The sequence below is a fragment of the Mesoplodon mirus genome (genome assembly GCF_964341445.2).
Source record: "Mesoplodon mirus genome assembly, chromosome: 1".
NCBI classification, from domain to species: domain Eukaryota; kingdom Metazoa; phylum Chordata; class Mammalia; order Artiodactyla; family Ziphiidae; genus Mesoplodon; species Mesoplodon mirus.
Genome location: NC_138976.1, coordinates 75,938,234 through 75,954,180, shown reverse-complemented (window position 1 = coordinate 75,954,180; position 15,947 = coordinate 75,938,234). Strand labels below are relative to the sequence as shown.

The window sequence follows — 15,947 nt, the reverse complement described above, 5'->3', positions numbered from 1 at the left end:
AATAAATGCAAATCAATAAATGTGATACACCATATTAACAAACTGAAGAAGAACCAAATGATCATCTCAATAGATGCAGAAAAAGCTTTTGACAAAATTCAACACCCATTTATGATAAAAACCCTCCAGAAAGGGGCTTCCCTGTTGGCGCAGTGGTTGAGAGTCCGCCTGCCGATGCAGGGGACACGGGTTCGTGCCCCGGTCCGGGAAGATCCCAAATGCCGTGGAGCGGCTGGGCCCGTGAGCCACGGCCACTGAGCCTGCGCATCCGGAGCCTGTGCTCCGCAACGGCAGAGGCCACAGAAGTGAGAGGCCCGCGTACCTCAAAAAAGCAAAAGCAAAACAGAACAAAACAAAAAACAGCTGCTCTAAACAGACTTAAGATTTAACATTTAAGTTTTGTTAAAACATTTAAATATTCAAGTTTATTTGCTATAACAACTTACACTTTCTTAAGTAGTAGAGAAGGAACATAGACAATGCTTTAATGCTAAGTCAAAATGCAGAAATCTAAATAACTTTTAAGCTATTACAACAATGTACAATTATGTACACTTTGGGGCTAGCACTTAGAAAAATACAGAAATAAATATGTACGGTTTATTTGTTAAATAGGAGAGATTATAGATACATTTTTATCTTATTAAATTTGAATTTTTTTAAAAGGTAGTATATCTTCTCTGTTTAACATTAAAGTGGGAAAATACACTTGAATAAAATTTCAACCTGAAACATTTTAGTTGTCAGTGGAGGATTAATAGGAGATTAAATTCTAGTTATCTGGAAGTTTTAGCTCTGTGGATCTGCTCATTAACCCACCAATACCAAAAAGAATGAGGTAACGCTGGACACTGTATATAACTCTAGTTGAGGGACTTCTGAGAGGAGACAAGTGCTGGAGGGGATGCAGGAGAGCGGGTGATGAGGCTTCTAAGATAAGACATGGAAAATCGTGAAGATATTTGTGCCCCGTGGGAATGCTCACCAAAAAGTGACCTCAGCAGAGGAGGATTTAAATAATCAAGTGGCTAGAAGGACCAGCTCTGTCAAACCACTCTGCCTCTTTCCCCAGCCACTCCTGTCATTGCCCAATAGGCTCGTGAACAGGGTGGCCGACGGGCTGCAGGGAGGGAGGTCAAGCGTGGGCTCAGCACATGGACCTCCACTCACCAAGGCTGACCTGGCTGTGGCCACCGCTGAGGGCCCTATGTGCTCCCAGCAGAGACCAGCCCTCAGTCCAATCTCCACCTCTGTCTTCACATTACCCTCTCTGTGTGTCTGTTTTCTTCTCTTCTGTAAATTCTCCCTCTCCTAATTAGCCCAAGGCAAATGTCATCAGAAAAGCTATGACTTTCAAGATCTAGTAATTGATCAAAGAAACATAACCTTTGGAAGCCCTGTTGCATAAAGAAAAAGCAACAGGCAACTTAAAAGATCTAGATATGAGTCTTTGCTCCACCCCTGACCTAAGGCAAATTGCGTCACTTGTCTGAGGCACCTTGTCTTCATCTGCAAAGTTGAGAGGGTTCAGGGTCATGAAAATTCATGTAAGATGAGATTATATAAACTCTTCATGAAATTCAACATGACCCAAATCATGCTATTGCCTTCCCCAAGCCCCCTCCCCTCCCCCAACATTTAAAATTCAATTTTAGACCTTAAATTAACCTTAAACTACCATTTCCCTTTCTGAAAAAGTCTATTAGAAGTACTATTCTCTGCCAATGTTGCAGACTGCTACCTTGCAAGAAAAAGATGGTCTACTTACATCATTGGCTTTGGTTTTGTTTACAGCATTGAAGTAGGCAACATCTGACTTCTATTCCTGAGTGAAACCCAGACCACAGCCTGGGGAGGTCTGAGCCATAGCACTCTGCTGCTCCCTCGCTGACCCTCCCAAAGGGGCACTGGAGGAACTGTCACGCCCATACCATACAGTCTGTCTTTGACTGGAGGAAAGGAAACCCCACCCAGTCCTGCAGATGGTGCACCAACCCGGGTGGGCTTTACTGCTACTGAGAAACATGTCCTTCAGTTCCCACTAGGAAAGGGGGGCAAAGTAGACCCCAGTCCAGTGTTGCTTACACACACACACACAGAAGGCCCACAGATACAGGCAGATACCAGGATCCACAGGTAGCCATGAGAACACTGTCACACCAGCGCCTGCAGACACATACGTGAGGCACACACTTTCCCAGACACCCAGATACACAGACCCAGCATGAACTTGTTCTTATCCAGTCATGACTGTTAAATGCTAGGGAAAGGGAGGATGTAGCAGGTAGCCGTGTGCAATTACCATCAATCATTTCCCTCAGTGCAGTTACTTATAATCCCTCTGAGTCTATTCTTCTAACTAGATGCTGGCGTCTTCCACCAACTCTTACGCCTCACCTAGATTGCATCACCATTGACTCCACCCATGAATGGGCACAGCAAGTGCCTCTGGAATCGATATGCCCTTCCACATACCACAGACCAGTGTCCTGAAATAGAGAAAATTTTATTTCATGAAGCCTTCTCCCAGCACATCCATACTTTACACCATGTGCCATATACAACGAATTGTTTTAATGATTTTATTTCTGATGGCTCCCTCTTTCCAGAACACTAACAACTACTCTTCTAACTTAGATTTAGTACGAGTTCAGTTTCTAATTAGCTCAGATTAAAGTCCAGGAGAGCAGCAATATACAACTTAAACCCTCAGGCTAGAATCTCAGGATAGACGTGGAATTTTGATACCAAATGATTTTTCCCCAGTAACATAACACTGAAGAAAGCAGGATTGTTTTCATGTGTGAAATCCCTTAAATAAGATTTCCACTTTATGGTTTCCTTTTAACTTTAAGTAAGTCATAAAAAAAGGAGTCCCACAGAGAGAAAAGAAAAAGTTAGCATGACATTCTTCAATAACCTCTGGTCACTGTGTCACATCCCTGTAATTCCCAAAGTGAATTAGAGAGAGTAAAGAGGGCACTAAACAGAAACTTCCTTGATGGTTCGCAGACAGAGTGCTGTACAGGACCACACAGCCACCACCATGTCCACCTACAAAGTGCATGGAAAGCCATAAACACAAAGATGCCTGTTTCTCATCTTCTTGGTTAAACAAAAAACAAAAGCCGTGAAGGAAACCCAGAGCCACGCTGCTGTGGATGGCCAGGCTTCAGTCTCTCGTCCCTGCTGTCAGAGAGGAGAACCAGCCCCTGACCACTGCTGCACATGAGTAAGCAGGAGATGGCTAAGTGGAATTTTGAGAAATAACAAACTCAAGACATGGATGTAGTTATCCAAACATCAAGGGACTTCTCTATTTGCACATGGATAATTGTGCAGTTATACGCTTTGTTACACGGAGACCAGATGGGAACAACCGAGCTCATCCTCAGACGCGTGTTCCCCTGGAAGCCTTGACCCACATACCCAGGGGCTGGAGGGTGAGACGAGAGTTCATTAGAACCAAACCAAGCTGTATTTCACATTTGATTCCCAACATCTGAACAGGTGCAGAAAAGTCACAGGCATCTGGAAGTTTGGCCCAAGTTCTATTCCTCAATCAGCCCACCAATTCTCAAGGTCTCACTGAGAAGATCAGGCACTCTAGCTTTCCTTGGGTGCAAAATGGGGGCAATGAAATTGGAACTTATGTTCCTACTGGTAATTCAGTGCTTGGAAGATACTGAAATCTTTACCTTAAGATATAGAACTCGGCTCACTGAAAGAAGAAAGGGCTCTATCTGCTGCCATTTTATGAGGTGATCAACCCAACCAGATACCAGGATAAGAACTATTGGATCCATCTGGGTCAAGAAAGAAGGGCTGAGTGCCCAGAGATAAGCTGAGATTTTGGCATTCAATGGGAAATGATGCAAAAATGGACTTGCCAACTGCCGGCTACATGACTTTGGACAAGATCCTGAATCCTCTGTATTCCAGTTTTATTACCTAAAAGATAGAGGGTGAAAGAAAGTAACACAGCCAAGCTCCAGTTCAGCATCTGACACCCAATAAATCTTTGATATATTTCCCTTGCCTTGCTTGCTGGTGTCATTTCTTGATTCTTAATTATGAATTTCTAACTCATAGTAATTGAATGCATTTGTTGTTTCACCAACCTGCAATGGTTTTCTAATTACAAATGTATATACTTTTATATATATGACAAATATATGTATATATAGTATATATATACCATTTAGAAAGTACTCATAAGCAAGAAGAAAGTAAAACTCATCTGTAAACCTAAAAGTGACCACAGTAAACATTTCAGTGTCTAACCTTTGTCTGTATGTCTTGGGATATCTCTCTCTCTCTCATTTACATATTTATATTTTTACAAAAGGGAATGTCGTGTAGTCTACATCTTTCACTTAACATATCTACCCCTTCCATGGAGTCTATCTTTCTCTGTCACTGACTATTTTTCCACAACATGATTTTAGTGGCTGTATAATCTTCCATTATTTAAATGTACCATGGTTTACTGACCAATATAAAAGTGTTCTTTTACCTAAGTTTTTATATGTGAAACTAACAATGTTTGAGGACTAAACCCATCCTATGGAATAAATTTAACTCAAAGTAGCTTGCCACCAATTAAACAGAAAATTAGTTGTAACACACCTACGTAAGTGCAATGTCTTCTTTCTTCTTTAACCGCCAGAACTGCTCATTAAGAAACTGCTGAAGTCATGGTGATTAGTGACCGGACCTCATGTCTGTATCCTCGTCTTGGCCCGGATCTTCCTATTTTCATTGCCCCATCTATGCCTCTGACTTGCACCGTCCACTGGTATGTCCCATGCTAGACTGCTAACTTACCCACGTTACTGAGCTCACAGCAGAGAGCTGTCCGTACAAGATCCTGCCTGGAATGCAGGATTTATACTACGTATATTTCTTACTATTGGTCCATCCAACTCCAGCACAAGTTCTATTTATTATCATAGAAACATAGGTCATTTGGGAACATTTAGTCACCTCCTTCAACTCGATGCTGTCTTCAGATACTTCTGTCATCTGGGACTCTGCTCTACTCTCTTTTTTAATATATCCAGGGAAGAAGATGTATCTTCGGGGAGGGGGTGTCCTGGGCACATGTGCACACACATATGCTATTTGATAAACTATCTAAATGCTTAAGAACACTTTCCATCTGGAACCTTTATAAGTAGACAGTACACACACACACACACACACACACACACACACACACACACACATATATAAAATCCCCAAAGAAAAAACTCACTATCTTTGGCTCTTTTATAGATAGAATATATATATATATAGATTCATATACACATTCCTCTATATATGTGTGTGTGTATTTTTTCCCGGAAAAACCTCAGTCTCTCTTTATAGCTATGTGTTTTTCCCTGAGTAGTTGTCACAGTCAATTAAAATACATATATGTGGATCTTTAAATTCCATCAGACCAATATCTGTCTGGTTGGGAAATAATTACTGTCCATTTGCTAAATGCCACCAACCCTTATACTATGTTCCAGTGAACTAAAGACCTCTGGCAATCACAGATTTACAACTCAGCAAGATTAAACAATTTACTGTTATTTATGACAGCAAAGCTAGGTCTTCTGTATTATATTCCACGTTAGCATCTGTCACTTTACATTTGGGAGATCCTGTCCAAAAAAAGATTATGCCTCCTAACCAAACATTCAGCAGGGCTGTAGGAACAGGCACCCTGACAAACATCCTGACAAAATGCTTTAAAGCATCGCTAGAGCTTGCAGCTGTGCATTTTCAGACTACTCAGCAGATGAGCATGGAGTCTCTTAGCCTCTGCTTGGTCTGTTCCTCTCAGTAATCCCTCACATGGCCCAGCCCATTAGGCTTGAAAATCTGCATGAAATGAGCAGATTAAGATCTGGCCTCAGCTGGGGCAGTGGAGCAGGTATAGAAGGGTGGGTCTACTCTTAACGTAGCCTGAGCCTCAGAAAGGTTTAAGATTGAAAAGCATGGCATTGACTCAGCTGATTCATAATAGGAAATAATGCACAGACCATGCAAAAAGAAGTCCTTTATGTTGAGTCAAAGTCTATGCCAGAGCAGCTGCTGCCACCTCAAGTACCGTGACAGGGTGTGCATACATGTGTGTTTGTGTGTGCATGAGTGAGTGAGTGTGTGTGTGTGTGTGTGTGAGCGTTCATGCTGGGAGAGGGGAGAGGATCATGACTTCAGCAGTTGCCACCCAAGCCTTAGCCAGCAGCCTGCAGAAATGCCGAAAGTCTTACTAAAGCAACTGTGATCACCACGTCGACGGGCGCCTTCTATCAGTAAGGCTGCTGAGAATAAAAAGCATATATGCACTTGTCCTTTTATTTTAATCAGAGAAAAATAGTTTGGTAATAATGGTGCTATATGAATCAATAAAATAATTGACAATAATCCATTACCTCATTCAATCCTCCCAAAACCCCTGGAAGATGTGGGAGGCAAGTATTATGACAGTGCCTATTTTTATAAATGAGGAAACAAACCCCAGAAAACTAGGTGAATTCCCCACAGTCATACACGTTGCAAATGATAGTATAATGATTCAAATTCAAAGCTTCTCCTTTTTTCTTAACTACTCTCTAGTGATGTGTTTAATTATGAAAGCAAGGCATATATACGTGTGTAATTACTTAATAAAGAGAAGTATATGAGTAGAAAGGGAAAGGATTCCCCTCCCCCACCAAACACACCCACATACCCCAGATATATTCACTGTTAACTGTCTGGACTATGTTCCTCCAACCCTATTTTCTATGCCTAATTATATACACAAAAGTGGGATCATGCTACACATGACCCTCTACTAATTGCTTTGTTTCACTTTAACAAACTATCATCCACATCTTTCTCATGTCACATATAAGCTCCACCTTCTTCATTTTTGGATATTAATGCATTCCTGGTGTGGTTGTGTCATAAATTATGTACCTGTTCTCTACTGCTGAACATATAAATTGTTTCCAAGTGTTTTTTTTAATAAAGCTGTTTTGTTTTTTTAAGTTTTTTTTTTTGGTGGGGGGGCCCGAGCCGAGCAGCATGTGGGATCTTAGTTCCCCAGACCAGAGATCGAACCCACACCCCCTGCATTGGAAGCATGGAGTCTTAACCATTGGACCACCAGGGAAGTCCCTCAAAGTTTTTCTTTAGCAAAATGCTGCAGTGAGTATTCCTGTACATAAATGTTTCCACATTTGTATTAGAAAATTTACAGGGTATATTCTTAGAGTAAGGGATTCTTAGATTATTGGACAAGTACTCTATTAATTTAGATACATACTGCCAAATTGCCTGACCAAAAAGTTGCATTAATTTAACTTCCACCAACAGTGTACAAACATGACAATTTTCCAACACCTATGCCAGCTCTGAGTATTTTCCGTTTTTTTCAAATTAATGGATTGTTTTTGTTTGTATTTCTTTGGTTACTAATGAGGCTGATCACCTTTTCATGCATTTGTGGTTGCTGTTGACAATATTTCTTTTAAACTGTTTGAATTTTCTTATTGATTTGGGAAAGCTTTTCATATATTGTAGATATTAACCATCTGCTTTAAAACTCTCCTCCTAGTATTTTGAGGGGTCTTTTGTCAAGCAGGATAAACTCTGATCCTATGATTTCAAATTCTTTTCTCTTTTTTATTATAAATGTCTAAATATAAAACTACATATCCCTAGCTACCAAACCGGACTCTTATTAGAGGAAAACAATAGAAAGGCAGTAATTATTCTATTTGTACAAAGCATCAATTAGTAGAGACTTGGAAAGGGAAAGAAAATTGTCTGTGACTTTATGCCAAGAAAAAGAATTTCTTTGGGGATTCAATGTTCCTAAAAATTTTTTTTTCTTCAGACAAATACAGGCATTACTCCAAAATTTGACGTCACTAACAATGCAGGAGATGAAAGGTATTGAAAGACTCAGAAAATGTGGATTTTAACAAGTCTTGTGTATATCCCAGATATTCTCTTATTCGTAAGTAATGAGAGTCAAGTCAGATGAAAGAACCGAAAACTTTCCCTTTGGCTATGCAAGTATAAACAGTAAAGGCATACTGGCCAAATCTTGAGTGTTTGCAATTAGCTTTCAAGGCTGTAGGCTAACAAAGGACATTGCAGCCCTAGCTTTTTACCTTCAATTTAAAAATCCCTGGGAAATTCAGACCTTTTTTTTTTCTGCTGCCTATTATTCCCCAATAATCCTATTACAGTGTTCATTCATGTCACTGTTGTCTAACAGATGAGTGGCCAGAGCCCAAAAGATGAAGGGTAAGGTTGGTAAAGCCAATACCTCTCCTTAGATTCCCCCAAAATAGGTTCCAACTTCTATTCCACAAGGCTGTACAGAAACTAGCAAACTTCCAGAGTTCACAAAGGGAACAGATGTTTTATAAAAAATTCTTAGGGCAAGTTTCAGACATAATGTTGCTGATGGGTATCTGTCTTTTCAATAAACATCATTATACTTTATCACAAGATTTAATAAAGCAGCTTAGTTAAAAATGCCATCTGGGTCTCTGGACACATTAAACAAAGCTTAAAATAACCCACCCCAGCAACTGGGAGGGCCCAGCTGTTCTCAAAACCTCTCCCACTCCTTTTACTTCCTCATAAAAAAGTGAATGAGGACTTGAGGCTAAAAGAGTCAAGAATGAACAGACCCAAACAAGGAGAAGGGTGGAACCAAGGGCTCCCTAAAATTTGCTATTGCTCATATAATAGATTTTCCATTTCCACAATTCAGGGGATGAGGATTTGGGAAGGGAAGCAAGATAAAGTTATGGGAGGCTCTTTAGGGTTTTCTAATATATTACAAACCAGCCCTTCCTAACATCTGGGCCATAGTAGCCCATTCCATTCACCTATTCTGTTGTGAACACCCATAGAAAATACAGAGCAATCACCACCCAGTCCTTTTCCCTTCTAGAGACAGGACCTGGAACTAGCCACACCCAGATTTCCAGATCCATTCCAGGAAAGAAGCCTTAGTGTTACAGTACATGTTTCCCTCTCTTGCTTCCTTCTTCTTTCATCACTACTGGCCAACCACCACCATATCCCACTCTGCTTCTCTTCCAAATATATGTTCCTTGTCTTTGGGACCAAACCAAAATTTGTTGCCCAGATAGTTCTCATAAATGTCAAGGCAAGTGTATTCTCATTCTTTGGAAACAGACACCTCTTTATGACCTGTTGGAATCAAATACAACCTGTGCCAGCATCTATCCGGAGGGCACACCCAAGCCCCTCACTGATCTAGCATTCCTCGTATCATTTCACTTCATTTTCTACCTCTAAAAGATTTCACAAGCCATTGAGGAGCTCTTGAATTCTGTAAGCTGCACTGTATGCCAATATTATTAACATTAATGCTGATCATCATGTGGCCAGTACAGTGCATGGCTAATTGACAAATGGATTTTCTCTTGGCTAAAACTTGTTACAGAGCTCTAGGTTAGTCCATACATGAGTCAACTCATTATTATCTGAGATGTATTCAGCTGACCATAGAAATACTCCCTTGCATTTCTTAGTGCTGTAGATGTTACAAAATGCTTTCACATGCAGTGCTTCATTTGATTCTCAGGATAATTCAGAGATGCTATCATACCCAATTTATAGATGAGAAAACAAGTGGTTTCTAGGTATGTCAAGAGGCTAAAGCATTTGCACTGCAACTTGTATGTCAGAGCTAGGAAAATAAGGCAAGCCCTCCAGCTGCTGATACAGTGCTTTTTCTACCATACCTCATTGCCTCCTGGGCTCAAGTCAAAAGAGTGTGGTTATCGTACGAAGAAATCTGGTTTGGGTTTGCCAATTACGTATTTGTAGTATTTGTCCACCTCCCTTTATTTAACCAATAGTTGCTTTTGATTTTAACAGTCTGGCTCCGTTAAACACACACACACACACACACACACATTTTAAATGTTAAATTATAGAACTGTGCTGTCCAGTATGGTACCTACTAAGCACTTGTGACTATCTAAGTTTCAATCTTAATTAATTAAAATTAAATAAAATGTAAAATTCAGTTCTTCAGCAGCATCAGCTACATTTCAAGTATCCAACAGTCAAGTGTCCTAGTTGGCTAAGACAGTGCAGATTACAGCACATTCCCGTCATCACAATAAGTTCTGTTAGACAGTACTGATATACAATGTCATCTTAGAAAAAGAAGACTTTAGAAAAAGTCAGAAACATCTTCAGGCAGCTACAGTTCTGTCACCTGTCCAATATTAAAGGTAGTTTGGGACTAAAAAAGAAGATTTTAACGAAGAGGAGGAAGAAAGACAGATGCCCTTAGCCGCAAATGGATCTACCCAGAGAAGGGCAAAGGCATTCCTGTAGCCATTATGATGCATTTAGCTTTTCAGTTCTTTAAGACATTAGAATAAATTGATACATAGAGGATCTAAACCCCTGAGGAGGATCTAAAGCAGATGGAAATAGAAATAGGATAAAAAAATCAATTAGTTTCAAACTAGGTCTGATCTCAATTCATTTAAATGACACTATTTACTTCATATACTTAGTTTTTTGTTGTTTGTTTGTTTGTTGCTCTATATAGCATGACATAGTTTGTATCTTTAAAGAGGGATTAAAATACTTCTGGGGTTTTTTAGATAAATTCACATAGCCCCATAAAAACTACTAAAAAAAAGGTAGTTTCTTTTCATTCTTCAATAATCTATTCAAATTGATTATATAAAAATCCAGGAGTCCACAGTGATATTTGAAAAAGTGAAAGCAAAACAAAACAAAATTCATGTATCATCAATAGAGGTGGCTATTTCACCAAATTCTTACTCTGAAAATTGGTAATTAAAAAAGAGAGAGAAATAAACACATATTCTGTCTTTCCAGAAGGAACTATATTACAGAATAATCAAATAGCCTAGTAGTGAGGAAAATACCCAGTTTATAGAAAAATGCCAGCTAAAACATGTAGATAGAATTAGAAAATTTGAAAATCATCATTTTGAAACCCCTAATGAAATAATCAACTCAAGCCAGTATCATTAATGGATGCTAAAACAATTGGGTAAAAATTGATAAGGAACTGAATATTCACATGGTACAAAGTTCACCCCACAGCCTACTGCTAGTCTCAAAGGGGAAAATAATGGACCATACCACCATAGCTCTATAATTATCTCAGCATCACGGATGATGGAACAACCAGAGATTATGTTTCCTTGTATTATGCAACTGAATATACACCATCACCTATGAAATAATCTTATAAAAAAATACCGAACCTGACCCTAATTAAGCCTTTAGACTGATTTCTAGTTCACACACACACACAGGGAATAGAGTGAAAAGTTAAACGACACCATAAAGAAGTAATCAGAAAATTCCAGAAAGGAGGTGGAGGAGACATTCTATAGAAAAACCAACTGACCTAGTCTCGGCAACAAGTCAATTTCGTTAACAAAATAAAAATAAAAAGGGAGGTACTTTCTAGGTTAAAAGAGACTTAAGACAAATGTAATGTGTGTTCCTTGATTAGAAGAAACAAGTTTGAACAAATTAGGTATAAAAGACATTTCAGAATAATTGAAGAAATCTGAATGTGGACTGGGTCATAAATAACGTAAAGAAATAATTTTTTATTTTGTTTGGGATGTTAATGATACTGTCTCTATCAAGGAAAATGTTCTTCTTTTTTAGAGATCCATACTGAAGAACTTAGGGTAAAATGTCATGTTCTTTAATATATTTTAATATACTTTAGCCTCTCGAAAAGATGAATCAAACATAAAAAATGTCAACAATCTAGGACAAGGGCATATGGATGTCGTTAATCTATTCTCTCCACTTTTCTGAAAGCTTGAAAGTTTCATAACTTTATGAGAAAGTTTTTTAACATCTCCAATTGTACAGGTATTTGTGTAGGAATCTATTTCAAACTTTATGAGATATTAAAATATTAATAGTGTAGTTTATTGTTTTAGAAATTCCAAACTTCTGTTTTCCTCCAGCAATTTCATAATCGAAGAGTAACTATCATTTTTTATAGAAAAACTGCTTTGTAAAATTAACTTTTTCAATCAAAACCAAGGTTTTTCAGAGAGAGAGAATGCAGCCCACGTGGTCATATTCAAGTCAGTTCAAAGAGAATAAATTCTATCTTCCACTATTTTCTTTTTTTTTTTTTTTACTATGAATATCCAATGGGGAAATCAAAAAAGGCCAAAGCATTTGGAATTGAGTTGAAGTTCCCCATTCCTGAGTATAATCAGCAGGCCAAGTCAGGAGGCAAGTGCATCCCCATCAATTTGCAATCATGCAAGACCAATTTTGCTTACGGTGGTCTTTTTTTTTTTTTTTTTTTTTTTTTTTTTTTTTTTTTTTTCGGTGCGCGGGCCTCTCACCGTTGTGGCCTCTCCCGTTGCAGAGCACAGGCTCCGGACGCGCAGGCTCAGCGGCCATGGCCCACGGGCCCAGCCGCTCCGCGGCATGTGGGATCCTCCCGGACCGGGGCACGAACCAGCGTCCCCTGCATCGGCAGGCGGACTCTCAACCACTGCGCCACCAGGGAAGCCCCGGTGGTCCCTTTTAAACCGCCTCTCTCCTGAAGTCAGCCTTCTGATTATTCACTTTGCTTTAGCAAAAGCTCCCACGAAGCTGAACAAAATGAGGAAAAGATTGGTGAAAACTGGCTGTTTGAAATCTTTATAAGAGTCAACCATCCCTTTCCCCCATGCTCGTCCATCTTAGAATTAATACTTCCAGATTATTTAAAAGACGGTGCTTCTGTGTGGACTTTAGTTTGCCATTCTGTCCTTCATAACAACTGGTAGATTAAATTTGACTCTATTTTAGGTATATATTAACGTATGCTAACTATCTCCTAAAATAAACTCCACTCTTAAAGTCAATAAAATGTGTTTACAGAGAAGACCCACTGAAGTTAAAAGATTGAAGAGCCCTTAGGGTAAAGTATGCCAAGAAATAATAAAGCATAATAATAATGCGTCCATGCAAATCAACAACTGTAACTCCAAAACTATCCTGACCCGCAATAAATATTGGACAGGCCATGTTTTTCTCACTCCTTGGAAAACCTGGCCCAGGAAGGAGTATGAAAGCTGCCACAGCTCTCCCAAGGCTCATTATTCTCTATCATTCCATGGGAATGGCTTTGTCAGACAAGAGTAAAAGACCATTTGTTAACCTCTCTCCAAATCCCTGATTCAGGCCAACTTTCATCAATCCCAAGTGAGGAGGCAGAGAGAAATACAAGTCTTATATCTCCAGCAGCATCATCTGCTGGGGCTGGAGATCACAGTCCCACCACCCAGCTCACCCTCACCCCAGCCAGGCCCTGTTTCACCCAACTGCTTTTTGGTTAGTAAAAAAAAAAAATCCTCTTTCCCTATTCCTGAAACACTGAGAAAGGGGAGTTATAGTAGACAAATGTGAAGCATGGACAACCTCAAAGCTGTCTTTTTAAGCAAGAAATGAGAAAATTAAAAAGGATAGGGTTGGAAAGGAGGGAAGGAGGCATTCAAAAGCCAGATCATTGTTTAGTTTCGCTTTTTTAAATGTTCACACTCATTTATACATCTGCAGAGGTTTCACTTAAAGGGAAGTTCTGTGTGTGTGGATCTGACTGCATTAACAAGGCTTAAGTTCCTCTTTTAGACAATGTTTCCCACAGAGAACTCAGGGACCCTTGAAGTCAGTATCCCTCTTGAGACGCTGTGGCTTTGGAAAGGAGGAGATCAGGGTATGGGGATATGTCAAAAGGTGCGTCTAGTTGTAGGATAGGGAGAAAGGAAGGAGAAAGAGATAAACTCAAGGTCTAAGAATTCACATTGCAAAAGAAGACTACTTAAGTGGTGCGAGAAGGGAGAGGGAAAGAGGATGAAAACTGCAGGGGGGGAAGAGGCATGAAATGTTGTCGACTGCCAAAGGGCATCTTGGAGAGAAGGTGGGAACTGCTTCAAGAAAAGCATTGCAAATCCCATTTCTGACCATTTAGAGATTTGCCTGCCCGGAACCGAGAGCGCAGTCTGTATAGCTTCACATTGATCCCCGTCCCATCCTTTCCCTAATCAAATCAATTATGAAATATAACTCCACGAACCAATGATATTAAAAATCTTCAGGGTCCACGCTTGCTAAATATGTCAGTAACCAACACTGGTGTGTGTGTGTGTGTGTGTGTGTGTGTGTGTCTTCGGAGCCAACACTACTGTTAAATTTGGCAGAGCCAAGATGTGGAGTAGAAGACTGCAAATAGGATACAGGAGTTGGGGGGAGGGGGACAACTATCAATATATTGGTAGCGGGAGGGTAGTGAAAACGGTCAGAGGAAATATTTTTAAAGGGTTGGGGAAGAGAAAGTCGAGAACAGCGAGCAGGTGCAGGACATGGTCAGCGTCCAGAGAGAGTTCAGGGCGATGTGGCACGTCGGTCGGGATGCCCGGCTGGGCTCAAAGAAGGGCGAGGAACCCTTAAGGCCTTTCGGAACGGCGGGCGCGACACAGCCCGGGCGTCCCGGGTGCGCCGGGGAGGCTGCGGGGAGCTGCGGTAGCGGGACGCGGGCGGAGGGGACCTGGGGGAGCGGCCGAGCCCGGGAGTAGGGTGGGGGTCTGGGCTGGGCCTGGGGCGGGCCGGCGGAGGAGGCAGGGTGAGGAGGGGGACTGCGGACGCGAGGGGCGGCATGTCACTCACCCCGTTGGCCGCGGCCATCTGCACCACGATCTCCGTGGCCGTCCTGCTGAAGTACCTGCCGTCGCTGCCCACCACCATGGTGCAGCCCTGGCGGTCGCGCAGGTCGATGGACGACAGCACGCTCTGGATGAAGTTGGGCAGGTAGTTGCGCTGACCCTCGAAGAGCCCGGTGGGCCTTCGCAGCCCCCCGCCGCCGGCCGGCCGCTGGTCCTCGTAGGGCGCCGTCGGCACCGTCAGCACCGGGATGGGGCTCCCCTCCATGGCGCCTCCTGGCCGGTCCTGCCGCGGCTCCGGGAGCCGGAGGGAATCTGCAGCCCGACGGGGCCCCCACCAGCTTGGCGGCGCGCCCGGGCTCCGCCTCGCGCCGCGGCCCCCTCTGCGGCCGGCCCGCGCCCCGCGCCCTCCTGCCGCGCCGACCGCTCCTCCCTCTGCGCGCGGCCCCTAGCTGCCCCCGCAGAGTTTGGCCTCTACCTTCCAAGAAAAGTTCGCACCCGCCCAACTTCCTCTCCGGCCGGAGCGCCCGACGTGCCCGCAGCTTCTTCTCCCAGCTGGACCCACTTTCGGGGTGTCCCCAAAGCCCCTTCCCAGGGCCAGCTACCCCGATACCGGGGACGCCTCCTCGCGCGCCTAGCCCGAGCCTTCCCCGGTGATCGCGTCTCCCCCTGCACACCCTCCGCTAGAAAACAGCCGGGGAAGGGGTGGTGAGAACTTGACCAGGATTGGGGGTCCTCTCCCCGTACCCGCGGCCCCTCTCCCCTCCAACCCGCAGCCCTGCCTCCCGGCCTCCCAGGGAGTGAGCGGTTTACAAGCACCAGTTTCTCTTTTGAACAAGGACAGGGGTGGAGTTGGGAGGGGGCTGAAACCTTTTGCCATCAGAGAACAGCCCCAGCCAAAAATAACCCTGGAAGAGCGAGCTGAGAATTGTTATCTTCTGCCAGCGCTGAAATTGGAGGCTGGGCGCTGCGAGTGTGTCTGCGTGTGTACACACACCCCACCACTACCATTTGTTGCAGGGAATCACATACTGTCAGGCCCTTCAATCCAACAGGATCCACCCAGCCATCCACACTTTTCCCCAGGCTCTCTGAAGGCAGCACACTTCTCAGGAAGAAAACTTTTTTTTTTTTGCTTGTTTGTTGTGGTGGTCGCAACAGCAGCAACACAGATGCGTGGACGCGTATTTCCTTATTCTTCTTGACCTTTCACCCTCCCTGGCCCAGCTCCTGCTTAGAAAC

General features: G+C 42.4%; 1 protein-coding gene across 1 annotated transcript in view; it reads right to left on the bottom strand.

The window, feature by feature from the left end:
* PGM5 (phosphoglucomutase 5) overlaps positions 1 to 15,203 on the bottom strand; it is a 192,933-nt gene extending 177,730 nt beyond the window's left edge. The window contains exon 1 of the mRNA XM_082612658.1: positions 14,713 to 15,203. Coding sequence (XP_082468784.1) covers positions 14,713 to 14,973 — 261 coding nt within the window. The 5' untranslated portion in view covers positions 14,974 to 15,203. The remainder of the gene's footprint in view (positions 1 to 14,712) is intronic.
* Between the last annotated feature and the right edge of the window lie 744 nt (positions 15,204 to 15,947).